The 13,357-nt window shown below is 36.7% G+C and overlaps 2 protein-coding genes across 5 annotated transcripts; both read left to right on the top strand.

The window, feature by feature from the left end:
* The first annotated feature begins 1,366 nt into the window (after positions 1 to 1,366).
* LOC113742772 (subtilisin-like protease SBT2.5) lies at positions 1,367 to 11,349 on the top strand. Of its 4 annotated transcripts, none has more exons than XM_027270726.2 (12): positions 1,367 to 1,653; positions 1,950 to 2,000; positions 2,132 to 2,355; positions 3,218 to 3,362; positions 3,516 to 3,910; positions 5,115 to 5,210; positions 5,305 to 5,377; positions 6,587 to 6,872; positions 8,775 to 9,100; positions 9,585 to 9,852; positions 10,157 to 10,438; positions 10,589 to 11,349. In XM_027270726.2, exons 3-12 carry the CDS (start codon positions 2,168 to 2,170, stop codon positions 10,993 to 10,995), a joined length of 2,466 nt encoding a protein of 821 aa, XP_027126527.1. In that variant the 5' UTR covers positions 1,367 to 1,653; positions 1,950 to 2,000; positions 2,132 to 2,167; the 3' UTR covers positions 10,996 to 11,349. The 4 variants fall into 4 exon arrangements, with proteins under 4 accessions (XP_027126527.1, XP_027126523.1, XP_027126525.1 ...); XM_027270723.2 differs by having other exon boundaries at positions 1,580 to 1,653; positions 1,961 to 2,000; XM_027270722.2 differs by lacking the exon at positions 1,950 to 2,000 and having other exon boundaries at positions 1,415 to 1,653.
* Positions 11,350 to 12,111: 762 nt separating this feature from the next.
* Positions 12,112 to 12,937, top strand: LOC113742861 (kunitz trypsin inhibitor 5-like). Its single transcript, XM_027270872.2, has one exon. The coding sequence runs from the start codon at positions 12,177 to 12,179 to the stop codon at positions 12,792 to 12,794; it is 618 nt and encodes a 205-aa protein (XP_027126673.1). The 5' UTR covers positions 12,112 to 12,176; the 3' UTR covers positions 12,795 to 12,937.
* Positions 12,938 to 13,357: the final 420 nt, after the last annotated feature.

Here is a 13,357-nt window from a genome sequence, read left to right on the forward strand (position 1 = left end):
TTAATTCATTTTAATTATTTCTAAATTGCACACACATTGAGTGTGCCCTCAACACTAATAAGCATTGCTAATAAGTGCTCATTGCATAATAATAATAATAATAATAAATTAACACTTAATGTATACACCAATAAAAGATAATAAATTTTTATTATAAATTTGAAATTCAATTTTTGTACATGTGATATACATCAATAACTACTAATCTACTAGGTTGGCATATGGAAGATTAATTTATAGAGAAACTCATACTTGTCACAAAGTTTTGTATTTATAGAGTAAAAAAAATAAATTTAGCTAGTTACTATTAACTTTTGAATGACAATTAGAGATCTTCATTTGCAATTCTATCTTTATCAAATATTGACACATATAATTACTAGTAAACTATCAAATTCTTCATAGTATTTGTTTAACTATTGTTGGTCAAATTCGTCATAGTATTGTATAAAACCATACGCCTATTCAACTCATCTCTTGGAAGAAGGAAAAAAAAACCCCCAAAATGTGTAGTAGCATTAAAAAACAAAAAACTTAAGGAAGAAAGAATTATAGCCATAGGTCCTATTTCTTACTCGGTAATGTCATGATTCCATCAAGACCCTCCTCCATCCCCGGTCCCTTGTCTGTCGCGTCATTAAAAGTGGCAACCAGCCCCACTATTTTTTATTTTTTTATATTGCATGTAAACATTTTTCTCATATCATTTTCGTTCCACGTCTCATTCCCACTCCGTTCAGATTGAATATTATATAAAAATTTTCTTATTTGATTTAGCAGTTGGTATGGAAAAAATGTTCAAGAGACACAAAAGATAAATTTGAAAAAAAAGTGTGTACAGCATTTAAAAAAAAAAATCCCAAAATAATTCCTTTTCAAACAATTAAAATTTTTACACGAACTCCTTTTTTCTCTTTGGCATTTTACAGACATGAGATTTGTCAATAGAAACTACACTCCCTATTTTTTTAAAACTATTTTCACCTAACAAAATATGGATAGAGTATTATTTGAAATAATTACTGTAGCAATTTTTGTAATGTGATATATATAAGATAAAAATATAAAAATATAGATTAAAAAATATATTTATGATACAAGTAAAATGTTATTTAAAAAAATTTAGCTATCCAAACGTGTATGTATTAGATGGAAGTGAAATATATTATTAGATATAAACAAAATATTAGATACAAACTCTCTTATGTATGTATCACACAGCCTTTTTTCCCAAACAGGCCAAAAAAGAGTGAGACTCTTGTCAATTCACATCGGAATCGGGCATGATCGTAATCGCTGAGTTTATGATTTTCCCAAAATAAAAATAAATAGACTAAACAACCCTAACTACCTCCACTTCCCTCCCCTCCACCCCACTCCACTCTACAGTACAGTCCACTCTTTTCATCTCTCCCTCCTTAACCAACTGAGCTGAAAGGTCACTCTGAAAAACTCTCACTCAACACTACTCTTTTCAACTTTCTACTCACAGCCCATTTCTCCTCTCATCTCATTTCCCATTCTCATTCAGTTATGTAACAAATTTACCATCTGGGCTGTGGTTAAAGTGCTAAAAAAGTTGATGAACAAGTGCTAATAATAATAAATAGAGCCTGCCATTTATTTGGTTCTGGATTCTTTTCTTGGATCAATGTGAGTGGTAAAGATCACAGCTTTTCCTTTTACTCCATTTCCTACTACTTTTTTCTTGGTTGCATTTTTCAATTTTTTGGGAGTTTATTTTTCCGTTTTTTATTTTTCTTTTGTTTTTCTGATTCTTTGCTTGATTCTTCAGCTTCCTACTTGCATTTCTTGCTGGAAAAAAGTAAAGAAATAATCGTGCTGCACTTTTACAAATATTTAGTTCTATTCTAGTAGATTATACTAAGTGTACTATTTTCTTGGACTTTATCCTTCTCCACTTGCATCATCTGAAGACGCCCTTTTAGTCTTTTTGCAGGTTTGAACTTTATATCAGTGTTCTGTCTGTGTTTTATACGGTGCGTGCATATTTATGTGTACAAAGCCATTGTTTCGTTTTTTTTTTTCGTTTTACATGGCATTTTATTCTTGTTGTTCTTGCGACTTGTGGGGATGGGGTGGTGATAAATGATTGTGAAATTGTGTGCAGCTGATTGTTTGAGGTGACGCCGAGAAGATCAGCAAAATGGGAAAAATGGAGATTGGGATTATTATTGCAATAATGCTACTGGGATTCTCAACTCATAATGGAAAAGCTGAGATTTATATGGTAATGATCGAAGGAGAGCCTGTGATAAGTTATAAAGGTGGTGTCATTGGGTTTGAAGCCACTGCTGTAGATTCGGATTCTGATGAGAAAATTGATGTGACCAGGTACTGGAATCTTTTTGCTGATTTGGTTGGGGCGTCAAAATCAATGTTTCGTTCTACATTATCTTTTTTTTTCCTCATGTTTTGGTGATAAAATGTAAAATAGAAGAAGTGATGTTTGACTTCCGGACAATGTGATTATTTATTCTATGTGCCTGATTTATTCGTCAAAATTGATGCTAAAATAAGACGGTTTGGTGTGGCTTATATATTACTTCTCAAGTATTATGTTAGTTCGAGTGTTTAGTTATGACAAATATCAGTGCTGTCTTAATCTCTTACATTTTTTTTTTGAATCTACTTAAGAGAAATATTCTACTGATTTCAAGTAATGCGAAGTGCCTACCTGCAATTGTTTGGAATTTGAGAAGTGGACTTGGTATTGTAGAAGCATTAAACTTACTGGACAGACTGTGCCTATGTAGACAGACTCTGGTTATGTAACTTTTATCTTGTTATTAGACAGACTCTGATTATGCTGCTTCTATACGTGCACTTTTATGCAAACTATGTGAGAACTGATTGACTGCACATGTGCTGAGTGGTTTGGTCAAATTGATGCTGAGAGCAGTTGCTTGGCATAGCTGGTTTTATGTGTCAAAGTAGAAGCTGGTAGACAAGAGGTTGTGCTGGTAATTATTCCTTGAAGTTAACAAGGCTCATCTTCTTCTTGCAGTTTTTAAGTGAAAGCAAATGATTGTGTCCAATTTATGTAGCCAAAACAATGATAAAGGAACTTGAAAAGTAATTGAGAATCCTAATTTGTTACAATGCTAGAATTGCGGTTATCTTTAATCCTAATTGATTGGACACGTATAGCCGATTGCTTGTTTACCTTGTTTCTTATGGTTTTGCTTTCTTTCAGTGAGGCAGTTACATCATATGCGCATCACCTGGAGAAGAGACATGACATGCTTCTTGGTATGTTGTTTGACCGTGGGACCTACAAGAAAGTCTACAGCTATCGTCATCTTATAAATGGCTTTGCTGTTCACATTACACCTGAGCAGGTGATACTCTCTGCATTTTTCAACTCTTCTTTTCTTCACATTTCTCTGATGTTAGCTTGTCTAAACTGAGAAGAAATAACTTCTAATTCTTGGACTGTTTAAGGTTCAATTTGGTACCAGTTGTTTTTCCTTACACTGTCATTATATGAGTAGGCAGAAATTCTGAGACAAGCCCCTGGTGTGAAGTCTGTGGAGAGAGATTGGAAGGTGAGGAGACTTACAACCCACACCCCACAATTTTTGGGGCTTCCAACTGGAGTATGGCCAACAGGTGGTGGCTTTGACAGGGCTGGAGAAGATATTATATTAGGCTTTGTGGATTCTGGAATTCATCCAAATCATCCTAGCTTTTCTACCCACAACTCTGAACCCTATGGACCTGTGCCAAAGTACAGAGGAAAATGTGAAGTTAATCCAGACACAAAGAGGGACTTTTGCAATGGAAAGATTATTGGAGCCCAACATTTTGCAGAAGCTGCTAAAGCTGCTGGTGCATTTAATCCTTCAATTGACTTTGATTCTCCACTGGATGGCGATGGACATGGAAGGTTCTGCCACCATGCTTTGATATATTATCTTCATGTGAACACTTTGCTCACTTTTCCTGCTTACATTTATTCAGTGTGCTGGATTTACTTGAATGCTTGAAAACTTATATATTGGAAATCCAAGAAAACAAGATGCATGTTATGCATGTGGTAACTACATGAGGTATCAAATGATCTTTTTTCTGTCACCAAATACCAAAAGAGTTGCTGTGCAATCTATTGGTGACTTGCAATATTTTGGATTACAAGAAACTTCTGACAGAATAATCAAACCATTTGGACACAAAGAGCAGCATTGCCAAATTTTAGGTCCCAGGGTCAATTTCTTTTTCCTTCCTTACTTGTAAACAATCTTTTTTTTTCAAAAGCTAGTCTATACCCCCTCTTTTGCTGTGAGAGTTGCTCAGCCAATTTGCAGGGTCTGTCCGAGCACATGGGTGCTATTTGCATGTGTTTTTACGACTGTATGAGAAGAGAATGGGCAGTCTGATGCTCTTGTTATGTGATTTCATTGGTCAAGTGATTGCAAACAAAAAGAAACCTGATATTTTAGCCCTATGTTTGAAGATTGAACCTTGCGTTTTACCTACTATAGTGAATGCACTGTTGCAGGAAAATATCATGTCAGTGCGAATAATTGAAAACTGATTTGATGCTTCGGTTATTCATATATGGGCCATGTAGAAGAGCTAAAACCAAATGGGCCTTCCGTCTAGTGCATCTGCACATACTTTGTTCTTCACATGGATCAAAAGATTATGCACAAAAATGAAGAAGATTGCTAAGTGATTGTACAAATATTTGAAAGAGGCTAGCTCTTGCATTTAGCATTGATCTTTACTTCTATTGGAATCATGTCTTCATAGATATAGGTGTTTGAATCTTTATTTTCGTTTCTTGTCTTGTCCTGTTTATACAAATGTAGATCATCTTTATCACCATATATTCTCTTCTTGATTTTTTTCTTGCTGATTTAAGATGTTTTTGTTCAAGGAATATGCATGTTCTCCACTTTGTGATTTGCCTTCATTTATTGAGATTGCGTTATCTGGTTAGCATGCTTTTGCTATGGATTGACAAAAACATTTGGACATCTGTAATTTCAAAAATATGGTTGTGTTTCTTGAGCTGGTGCTTTTTAGTTGCTTCATTGCACCTTGATCTGCTTATTAACATTTATTCGTGCATACAATCTTCTGATCAGTCATATAGCAGCAATTGCAGCTGGAAACAATGGTATTCCAGTAAGAATGCATGGATTTGAATTTGGAAGAGCAAGTGGGATGGCACCCCGTGCAAGGTGTGGCTTTAATGAGAATTAGTATAAAAAACACTGTTAGCATATTTTGTGCTAAAATTTAACTTTCACAATAATTGCTTGTCCATTTGCTCAGGATTGCTGTATACAAGGCACTGTATAGGCTTTTTGGTGGATTTGTTGCAGATGTGGTTGCTGCCATTGATCAGGTATTATGATTTCCCAGTATTCCATCTAGTTTGAATGTCAAAAAGTGGAGGAAAGTAACAAAAGGAGTGGTAATATCATTGTTGTTTTACAGTCAAATGTTGCTGTATTCTGTGTACAGTTTAACCATTTTTAGCTCTTATATGCCTTCAACTACCGTTCCCCATCTTTTTGATGTTTAACCTAGGCAACTTGAAGTATGTATTTGCCTTTCAAAGCCCTGATTGTCCTTTAAATAAAAAATTTGGTCATTGCTCAGGGCTGATCTGTGATTTTATTGGTTCACCTTGTGGTTTGTTTGTTGGTGCTGTGGATCATCTTCTATTTGTTGTCTTCTTGTCTTTTTGTAACTAATGTTGACTGAGCCTGTAAAAGGGTTACTTTTCAAAGTTTTCGTGATCAGTCCCTCCACTCTAAACTTCATACTGTGATAACGTAGATTTTAGTTGCAGACATGTATAGGAATTTCGTTTCAAATGTTTGCTTTCATGAAATATTCTGGTCCTTAATTTTGACATCACTAGACCAAGTATTCTTTCCATGTCTAGTAAGCACATTGGTTTCCTCTCAGTTAATGTGTGGTGATTGTGAGAGATGTAAACGATGACCTTGATTTACTTTGTAAACGGCAGACCAATGATGAGGACTCCTCCAAGCAAAGCACCTATTTACTAAGGTGCTAAACATGAACCTCAGCTAGAAATACAATCCCCACGTGTGTATGGAATACTAAAAATGCTCAATGTACTGGAGTTATGAAAGGAATTTTAGAAACATAAGTCGCTTTGTGTTCTTTTGTCTTACTTCTTGGCGGTCAAGATTTATGTTAGCAAAATATTAAGGAACTGGGTTTTGGGATTTATATACGGAAAAAGACTGATTTCTTGCTACTTTTTGAAATCATTATGACATGACATTGAAAATGTCAAGGGAATTTCTTTATAGCTAGCAAATATACTTTGCGATTTCAGTTTGAATAACAGAAACAAATTATGCAAGGTGCATAATTAACCTATGCGTCTTGTAGACTAAGAAAGAGCTCATGTGTGAGATTTCTGATTTACTTGTTCTTCTTTGTAACCATCATGACATTGTGAAGTCAATCAATATCAAGCATATCCATCTTGCATATGTCAATCAATATCAAGCATATCCACCTTCATATGTGAATTGGCTCAGAGGTTCTGATTCAAGTTTCCTTTTTTCAATAGGCTGTGCATGATGGTGTGGACATCCTCAATCTCTCAGTGGGGCCAAACAGTCCCCCAGCAACCACAAAGACTACTTTCTTAAACCCTTTTGATGCTACACTTCTTTCAGCGGTTAAAGCTGGAGTATTTGTTGCACAGGCAGCAGGAAATGGAGGTCCTTTTCCTAAAACTTTGCTCTCTTATAGCCCATGGATTGCATCTGTTGCTGCTGCAGTTGATGACCGGAGATATAAGAACCATTTGACTTTGGGAAATGGGAAAATCTTAGCTGGACTTGGGTTGTCACGTAAGTAATACTGAATTATGTTGTTTGACAAATTTTGTAGAAGTTTGGATATGTGCTAATTGGTTGCATGAAGCCAGATGCTTTGTCTGGTTTTTGATCTTTTGTCCAGTTTTGCTGATTCTGTTTCATACCTTGACAAGTTACTTTATGGAAGTTGTGACATAACACTTAGGAGGTTGAGCTGTATGGTATATCATAACAAAGATGATGACAATTCAAGTTGAAATTCTCTTTAGTTGGAACCTTACCAAAATCTCCCTTTTGTTCCTCTTTTTATTGTTTTATTGGGTGAAAACCAGGGAGGAGAGTTGGAGTGTCAGCTTATCAAGTTTGGGTAGTATGGGTTCCCAGTGAAACAAGTTTACATCTTTTTGAGCCTCCTGCTGCCTTTTTCTATTTTCTTATCGGTCCTGTCAAGAAGCAGAAGTTTGATTCAACAGTAAATAGATTATAAACTCATCCTGTTACCCATTGTTTGCCTGCAGACATGAACAAGAATAGTAAGATTTGGGGGATAATAAATAACCAAATTAGAATCTCTATAATATTTTTGATCCTAAAGTAAAGCACACTGAATTCTAAGGTGTGATTGCAACTCTTGAACCCCTATCCATTAACTGGTTTCTAAGAGAATTATGTGCGTGGAAGTATTTCTGTTATCTTGAAATGACATAGCAATCTCCAAGGAAGAACATTATCACTTAGGAATGAGGATAGGGTGGCTAAGAGAAAAATCAATGCACGAGTTTCATATTTGTGTCTGTCCTAAGCCTGAGCTAGTCACAGCTTTGCAACTAAGGGAAGAGTCTCATGAACTTGTCACCTCTTGGCTCTTGCTGGATCTGTACCACATGAAAAGCTTAAAGTGTTCTCAGATGAGAGAAAATTATTCATTTCTGTTGTCTAACGTTAATGTCTACTATCCTGTTTGGGCTGAATTTCTATATTAGCGTGATACATGCTCACTTTGTAGTGGGTAGCTGTTGGGATTGAACATAGGATTTTGTTTGCTCTAATACAATGTGGAAACTAAGTTTGCAAGGACAGTTGCAAAGCATGCGACGGTGCTCGATTTCTTTCTCACTGCCACCTATTATTGTAGATTACGCATGTGTTTGGTATTATTCAGAGAAGTTCAAGTCATTCTTGAATGGGTTGTGCTGGAGTATGTAAGTGTATAACTCGTTCTGAGCTCTTAACAGCTTAAGCTTTTAATTAGGTGGAAATTTAAAAGGTCTTATGTACGTCAAAGGTGTAAATTCTTCAAGTTACTGTATCATTCTTAATACTAAAGCTAAATGGTGACACAGAAACTTGTATTCAACATATTTTCCTTCAAATTCCTAGGTTGGTGAAACGGGAGGTAGTGATCATTGGTTTTATTTCGTTGTCCATTCACTGTGGAGGAAAAGTAGTAGTTGTAATAGGAACTTGCTTACCAGGGTTTAAGTGCATAAATTGTCTAATCAGATTTCTTTTAGTATAAGTCAATTTTATTCAACTGAATGCAGACTTGAAATTGCCTTGATATATAAAGTATTACTAGGAGTAATTTTGGTTGCTGTCATCTCTATATCAATTGGACATGCTCTATTCAAGTGTAATCAGAGAGAATGGAAGGACAAGGATGTAGTCCAAATTAAAAGCCATGAATGACCACCCAATTTTAACTTCCAACTCATGTTGAGTTCCCAATAAGCTAGGGCTTTTGTTCTTTTGGGCTACTGGTCATAAATTTTGGAGTGCTCTGAGGTGAAGCATCTTTCTTTAACTAATACTTTGACCTTACTTGCCTTGCACAAAAAAATTCTTAATAGTTTTAATTGTTGGTGATTGATTAACTGTTTCCTTATAGAGCCTCTTCCTTCCTCATTCTGACCCATACTTAATGGCTTTCTGCAGCTGCTACCCTTGCAAATCGAACATATACCATGGTTGCTGCCAATGACGTGCTTTTGGATTCCTCTGTTGTGAAGTACAGTCCATCAGACTGCCAGAGGCCAGAAGTTTTGAACAAAAATTTAGTGGAGGGAAACATTCTTCTTTGTGGCTATTCCTTCAACTTTGTTATTGGTACTGCTTCAATTAAGAAGGTCTCAGAAACAGCTAGGAGCCTTGGTGCTATTGGCTTTGTCCTGGCAGTAGAAAATGTTTCTCCCGGAACAAAATTTGATCCTGTTCCTGTTGGTATTCCAGGAATTCTAATCGCAGATGTTAGCAAGTCAATGGTGAGTCCGTGTTTGGTTTCTTTCTTGTTAATTGTTATGACAAGCAGAATCTGGGAACTCATTGGTAGAAACAGATGATTGCCGGTCTTACTTTTGCAGGTGTAGCCATTTCATTTACTATTCTATTCTTTGTCTCCTTGTCTTATGACTATGAGGTTTAAGCAAAAATGTTTGCTTCGCCACCAGGATAATATGCTGGTTATTCAGTTGTTAAATCTTGAAATTTGTCAAAAGTTAATGTGAAGGATACTTAATATAACAGTTGAAAGTTTTCTGCATTTAAGTGCTTTGGTTTTTTTGTTGACATGTACTAGGCAAATTGTACCAGTAAACACTTTGAGGTGCATCTAGATATGCTCTGATGTGCTAATATTCTGGGGGGCTTGTTTCATTTTTTCCTCCCAAAGTCTGAATATGTTTTTCATCAACATTCAATTACTGTTCGCCACCTTCGTGTAACATCATGGCTAATCACTTAATGTAGGAGCTTATAGACTACTATAATGTTTCTACACCAAGGGATTGGACTGGGCGAGTGAAGAGCTTCAAAGCAGTAGGAAGCATAGGGGATGGATTGAATCCCATACTCCACAAATCAGCTCCACAAGTAGCACTTTTCTCATCTCGTGGGCCCAATATCAGAGATTATAGCTTTGAAGATGCAGACATCCTCAAGCCAGATATCCTGGCCCCTGGTTCTCTAATTTGGGCTGCATGGGCACCTAATGGAACCGATGAGGCGAATTACGTGGGTAAATATTTCACTGTTACTAGTCCTAAATACTTGAGGTCTTGGATCATTGCTTACATAAAGATGGAAAGACACTTGAAGAGCTCAAAAGGCGGATTCTATGTATATTCTGGATCAGATAGGAGTAGTTATGGCAAATATATATTTTTTTACCTGGAAAATAATACTTGATATAGATATTCAATACTTGTTTCACTAATTTATAGTGATAGCAGGATACAGTAGACATAAATTGAGTAGGTACTATGGAACTGGAGAATTTAAAAGATCAGGCAGCTCAAAAAATTCTTTGTTAACTGGAGCAGGTGAGGAATTTGCTATGGTATCTGGAACTAGCATGGCTGCTCCACACATTGCCGGAATAGCAGCTCTTGTGAAACAAAAGCACCCTCATTGGAGCCCTGCTGCAATTAAATCTGCCTTGATGACAACATCAACAACCATTGACAGAGCAGAGAGACCTCTGCAAGCTCAACAGTATTCTGGGTCAGAAACAATGACATTTGTCCAAGCAACTCCTTTTGATTATGGAAGTGGTCATGTCAATCCTAGAGCTGCTCTGGATCCTGGTCTTGTCTTTGATGCTGGTAATTTACCTGTTGTTCCTTCTTTTATAGCCATGACAAAAGCTTACATGACACTTAGCCAGCCCTCCCCAGCCCTTACCCCCACCAAAAGAAGAAAAGAAAATAGGGGTTTAACGATCTTGACATTTCTTTTTCTGATGCATCTTTTAGGTTATGAAGATTACTTGGGTTTCGTATGCACTGTGCCTGGTGTTGATGCTAATGAGATAAGAAAATTCTCACATTCCCCTTGTAACTATACTCTTGGTCGCCCATCAAATCTCAACAGCCCCTCAATCGCAATTTCACATCTTGTGGGAACTCAGACGGTTACACGCACCGTCACAAATGTTGCTGAAGAAGAAACATATGTAATTACAGCAAGAATGGCGCCAGAAATTGCCATTGAAACCAATCCTCCAGCAATGACTCTAAGACCTGGTGCATCAGGGAAGTTCACTGTTACTCTCACTGTTCGGTCAGTAACAGGATCCTATAGTTTTGGAGAGGTTTTATTGAAAGGAAGCAGAAGGCACAAGGTCAGGGTTCCTGTTGTAGCCATGGGTTACAATCGATAGTTTGGTCATGCAATCTTGAAAAACACTCCTATGCTTGTGGTATTCTTTGGGTTCTGGGGAATAAGAAGATGCATAAAAGTAGATTATGTATTTTGTCCAAAATATAAAGTAATAGATGTAAAGTTAACTAATATGAGGGAGAGATCCCTAGTTTCTTCCAGTCATGTAAGTTTCGCTAATTATTTTGTAATACGGCGGAATGCCTTGTATTCCCCTCTACTATTGTGAGAGAAGTAGCCTTGTTTGGTAGGTCAAATCTTCCTTGGCTGTATTTTTTACTCTTCATCATGTAAGAACTAAATAGCAGTTTGCCCAATTATTGTATTTTACTTGCTTTGAGTTTCCCAGCTTTAATGCTTTGGTGAATCACTATTCAAACGATAAAGAATAACATTTCACTGGGTAAATTGCTTAGTTAGATTTCAAGTCGAAAGAAAGTTTACCAATCCGATTAGTGGACAATTTTTGAAGATGCAATGTTCAACTAACCGACCTATATCTGAAAAAGTCTACCATTGTCTGTGATTAATATAGAGTCCATGATTGATCCCATTTAGTCTCAAGAAATCAAGGGAAAGAATTTCGTATCACATAATTACCACTGCTCGAAATTGAAACTAACTTCTCCGCTCAAGTTATTGATCATGGAAGAATCAAATCATCAGGTCTCTGTTTCACAGTACCACCACTTGTTTCACATTTAGTCTCTGTTTCAATTCGTTAAAGATGCTTGGGATGCTGAATTAAGATGTAGAAACATTAAAATAACTGGTGAAAGAGATTAATACCATTTCTGAAGATAAGGGATCATTGAAATCTGAACTTTACGAGAGAAGAATATGCACAAACTTCAACTCTTCATTGAGGCTCACAGCTACTCCACTTGGTTCTTCAAGGTCAAGAGTAATTAATATTGGAAACCATTCAATCCAGCTTTTTATTTTGTCGGTTTTAGGCAGATTCAATGGCTTTAGATGACAAAAAGACTACGTCAAATTGGAGATCAAGTTTCATGAAAGTCAAAATCTGTCCAATCAGAATAAACTTAATCTCCGCTTGATCAAATTTTTTCAAGTATAGCACACAATGTCGGCCACTTGTTGTCCCTATAAAAACTGCCCTTAGGCTTGAAGACTTGATCAAATGCATCCCTACATTATCTAAGAACAGCTCTAGTTACAATGAAGAACAAATTTCTCTTAACTTCCTTCCTTTTCTTCATAATCCATACAAATTTGATATTCTGCTCAGCAGCTCCTGAACCCCTTCCTCCGGTGCTAGATGTAGCAGGAAAGCTTCTCCGGGCTGGTGTAAATTATTACATCTTGCCTGCTATCATCATTGGCAATGATATTGGAGGCGGGCTAACACTAGCAAATGGAACTTGCCCTCCTGAGGTCATCCAAGACAATTATGAATTCACTGATGGAATCCCACTAGTCTTTTCTCCATTGGACCCCAAAAAAGGCATCGTTCGCGTTTCTTCTGATACGAATGTCAAGTTCTCTAGTACGTCAAAATGTGCTCAATCTAGCGTTTGGAAGCTCAGTGAGCTTGATGCATTGACGGGAAAGCACTTTGTTGGCATTGGAGGAGTTGAAGGTAACCCTGGTCCTAAAACTTTGGGCAGTTGGTTCAAGATTGAAACTTTTGATCGAAGCTATAAGCTAAAGTTCTGTCCTTCGGTCTGCAAGTTCTGTAAAGTGATATGCAAAGATATTGGAATTGTTTTCCAGAAGGGCAAGAGACGTTTGGCCCTGAGTGATGATCCCTTCAAGGTTATATTCAAGCGGGAGTGACGATTTGATCATCAAATGAACGAAAAGTATGTATACCCCACCCAAGACAAACTAACAAACCTTATTGCAACTTGCGAGCGCATGCTCAATTATTCCCAAGTTGGGGGGGGGAATGAGATTACAATATTTACAAGTTTGTTTTAGTTTCTGGCATTTTAATTTCCACAATTAAGTGTAGGATGCCCGGTTAGGGAATGATATTGGGATGATGAGATAACCCGTGATAAATATGATTTCTCTATTCAAAAAAAGGGGATTTTGTAGGACTGAATAAGGTAGTTAATTTGGAGCTCACAAAATAAAGTGCAATACAATTCAAAGAATTACTCGTATGACTCGATTCCTACCATGGATAGAAACGTTTTTCCCCGTACTCGTATGACGAATGAAGGAACGAAGGACTTCTAAGAAACTCTTCTGCTCCAAGAAGGCATTTTATCCAACCCAATCCATACGTTGTCGTGGAAGACGGTCACTTTTGTCCCAGTCTTTCAACAAAGAATTTGAGAAGCCAAATCTGCATCGACGGCTGTATGCTGTGTTATTGTTTATTCAAAGTAATC

Source organism: Coffea arabica, chromosome 4e (assembly GCF_036785885.1).
Source record: "Coffea arabica cultivar ET-39 chromosome 4e, Coffea Arabica ET-39 HiFi, whole genome shotgun sequence".
Taxonomy (NCBI): domain Eukaryota; kingdom Viridiplantae; phylum Streptophyta; class Magnoliopsida; order Gentianales; family Rubiaceae; genus Coffea; species Coffea arabica.

What these genes read in the sequence shown, in the direction of transcription:
- LOC113742861 (XM_027270872.2), top strand. Translation starts at nt 12,177, where the DNA reads ATGAAGAACAAATTTCTCTTAACTTCCTTCCTTTTCTTCATAATCCAT.
- LOC113742772 (XM_027270726.2), top strand. Translation starts at nt 2,168, where the DNA reads ATGGGAAAAATGGAGATTGGGATTATTATTGCAATAATGCTACTGGGA. An exon ending in GATGGCGATGGACATGGAAG is followed by an intron (nt 3,911 to 5,114) that starts GTTCTGCCACCA and finishes TCTTCTGATCAG; the next exon opens with TCATATAGCAGCAATTGCAG. An exon ending in TGGTTGCTGCCATTGATCAG is followed by an intron (nt 5,378 to 6,586) that starts GTATTATGATTT and finishes TTTTTTCAATAG; the next exon opens with GCTGTGCATGATGGTGTGGA.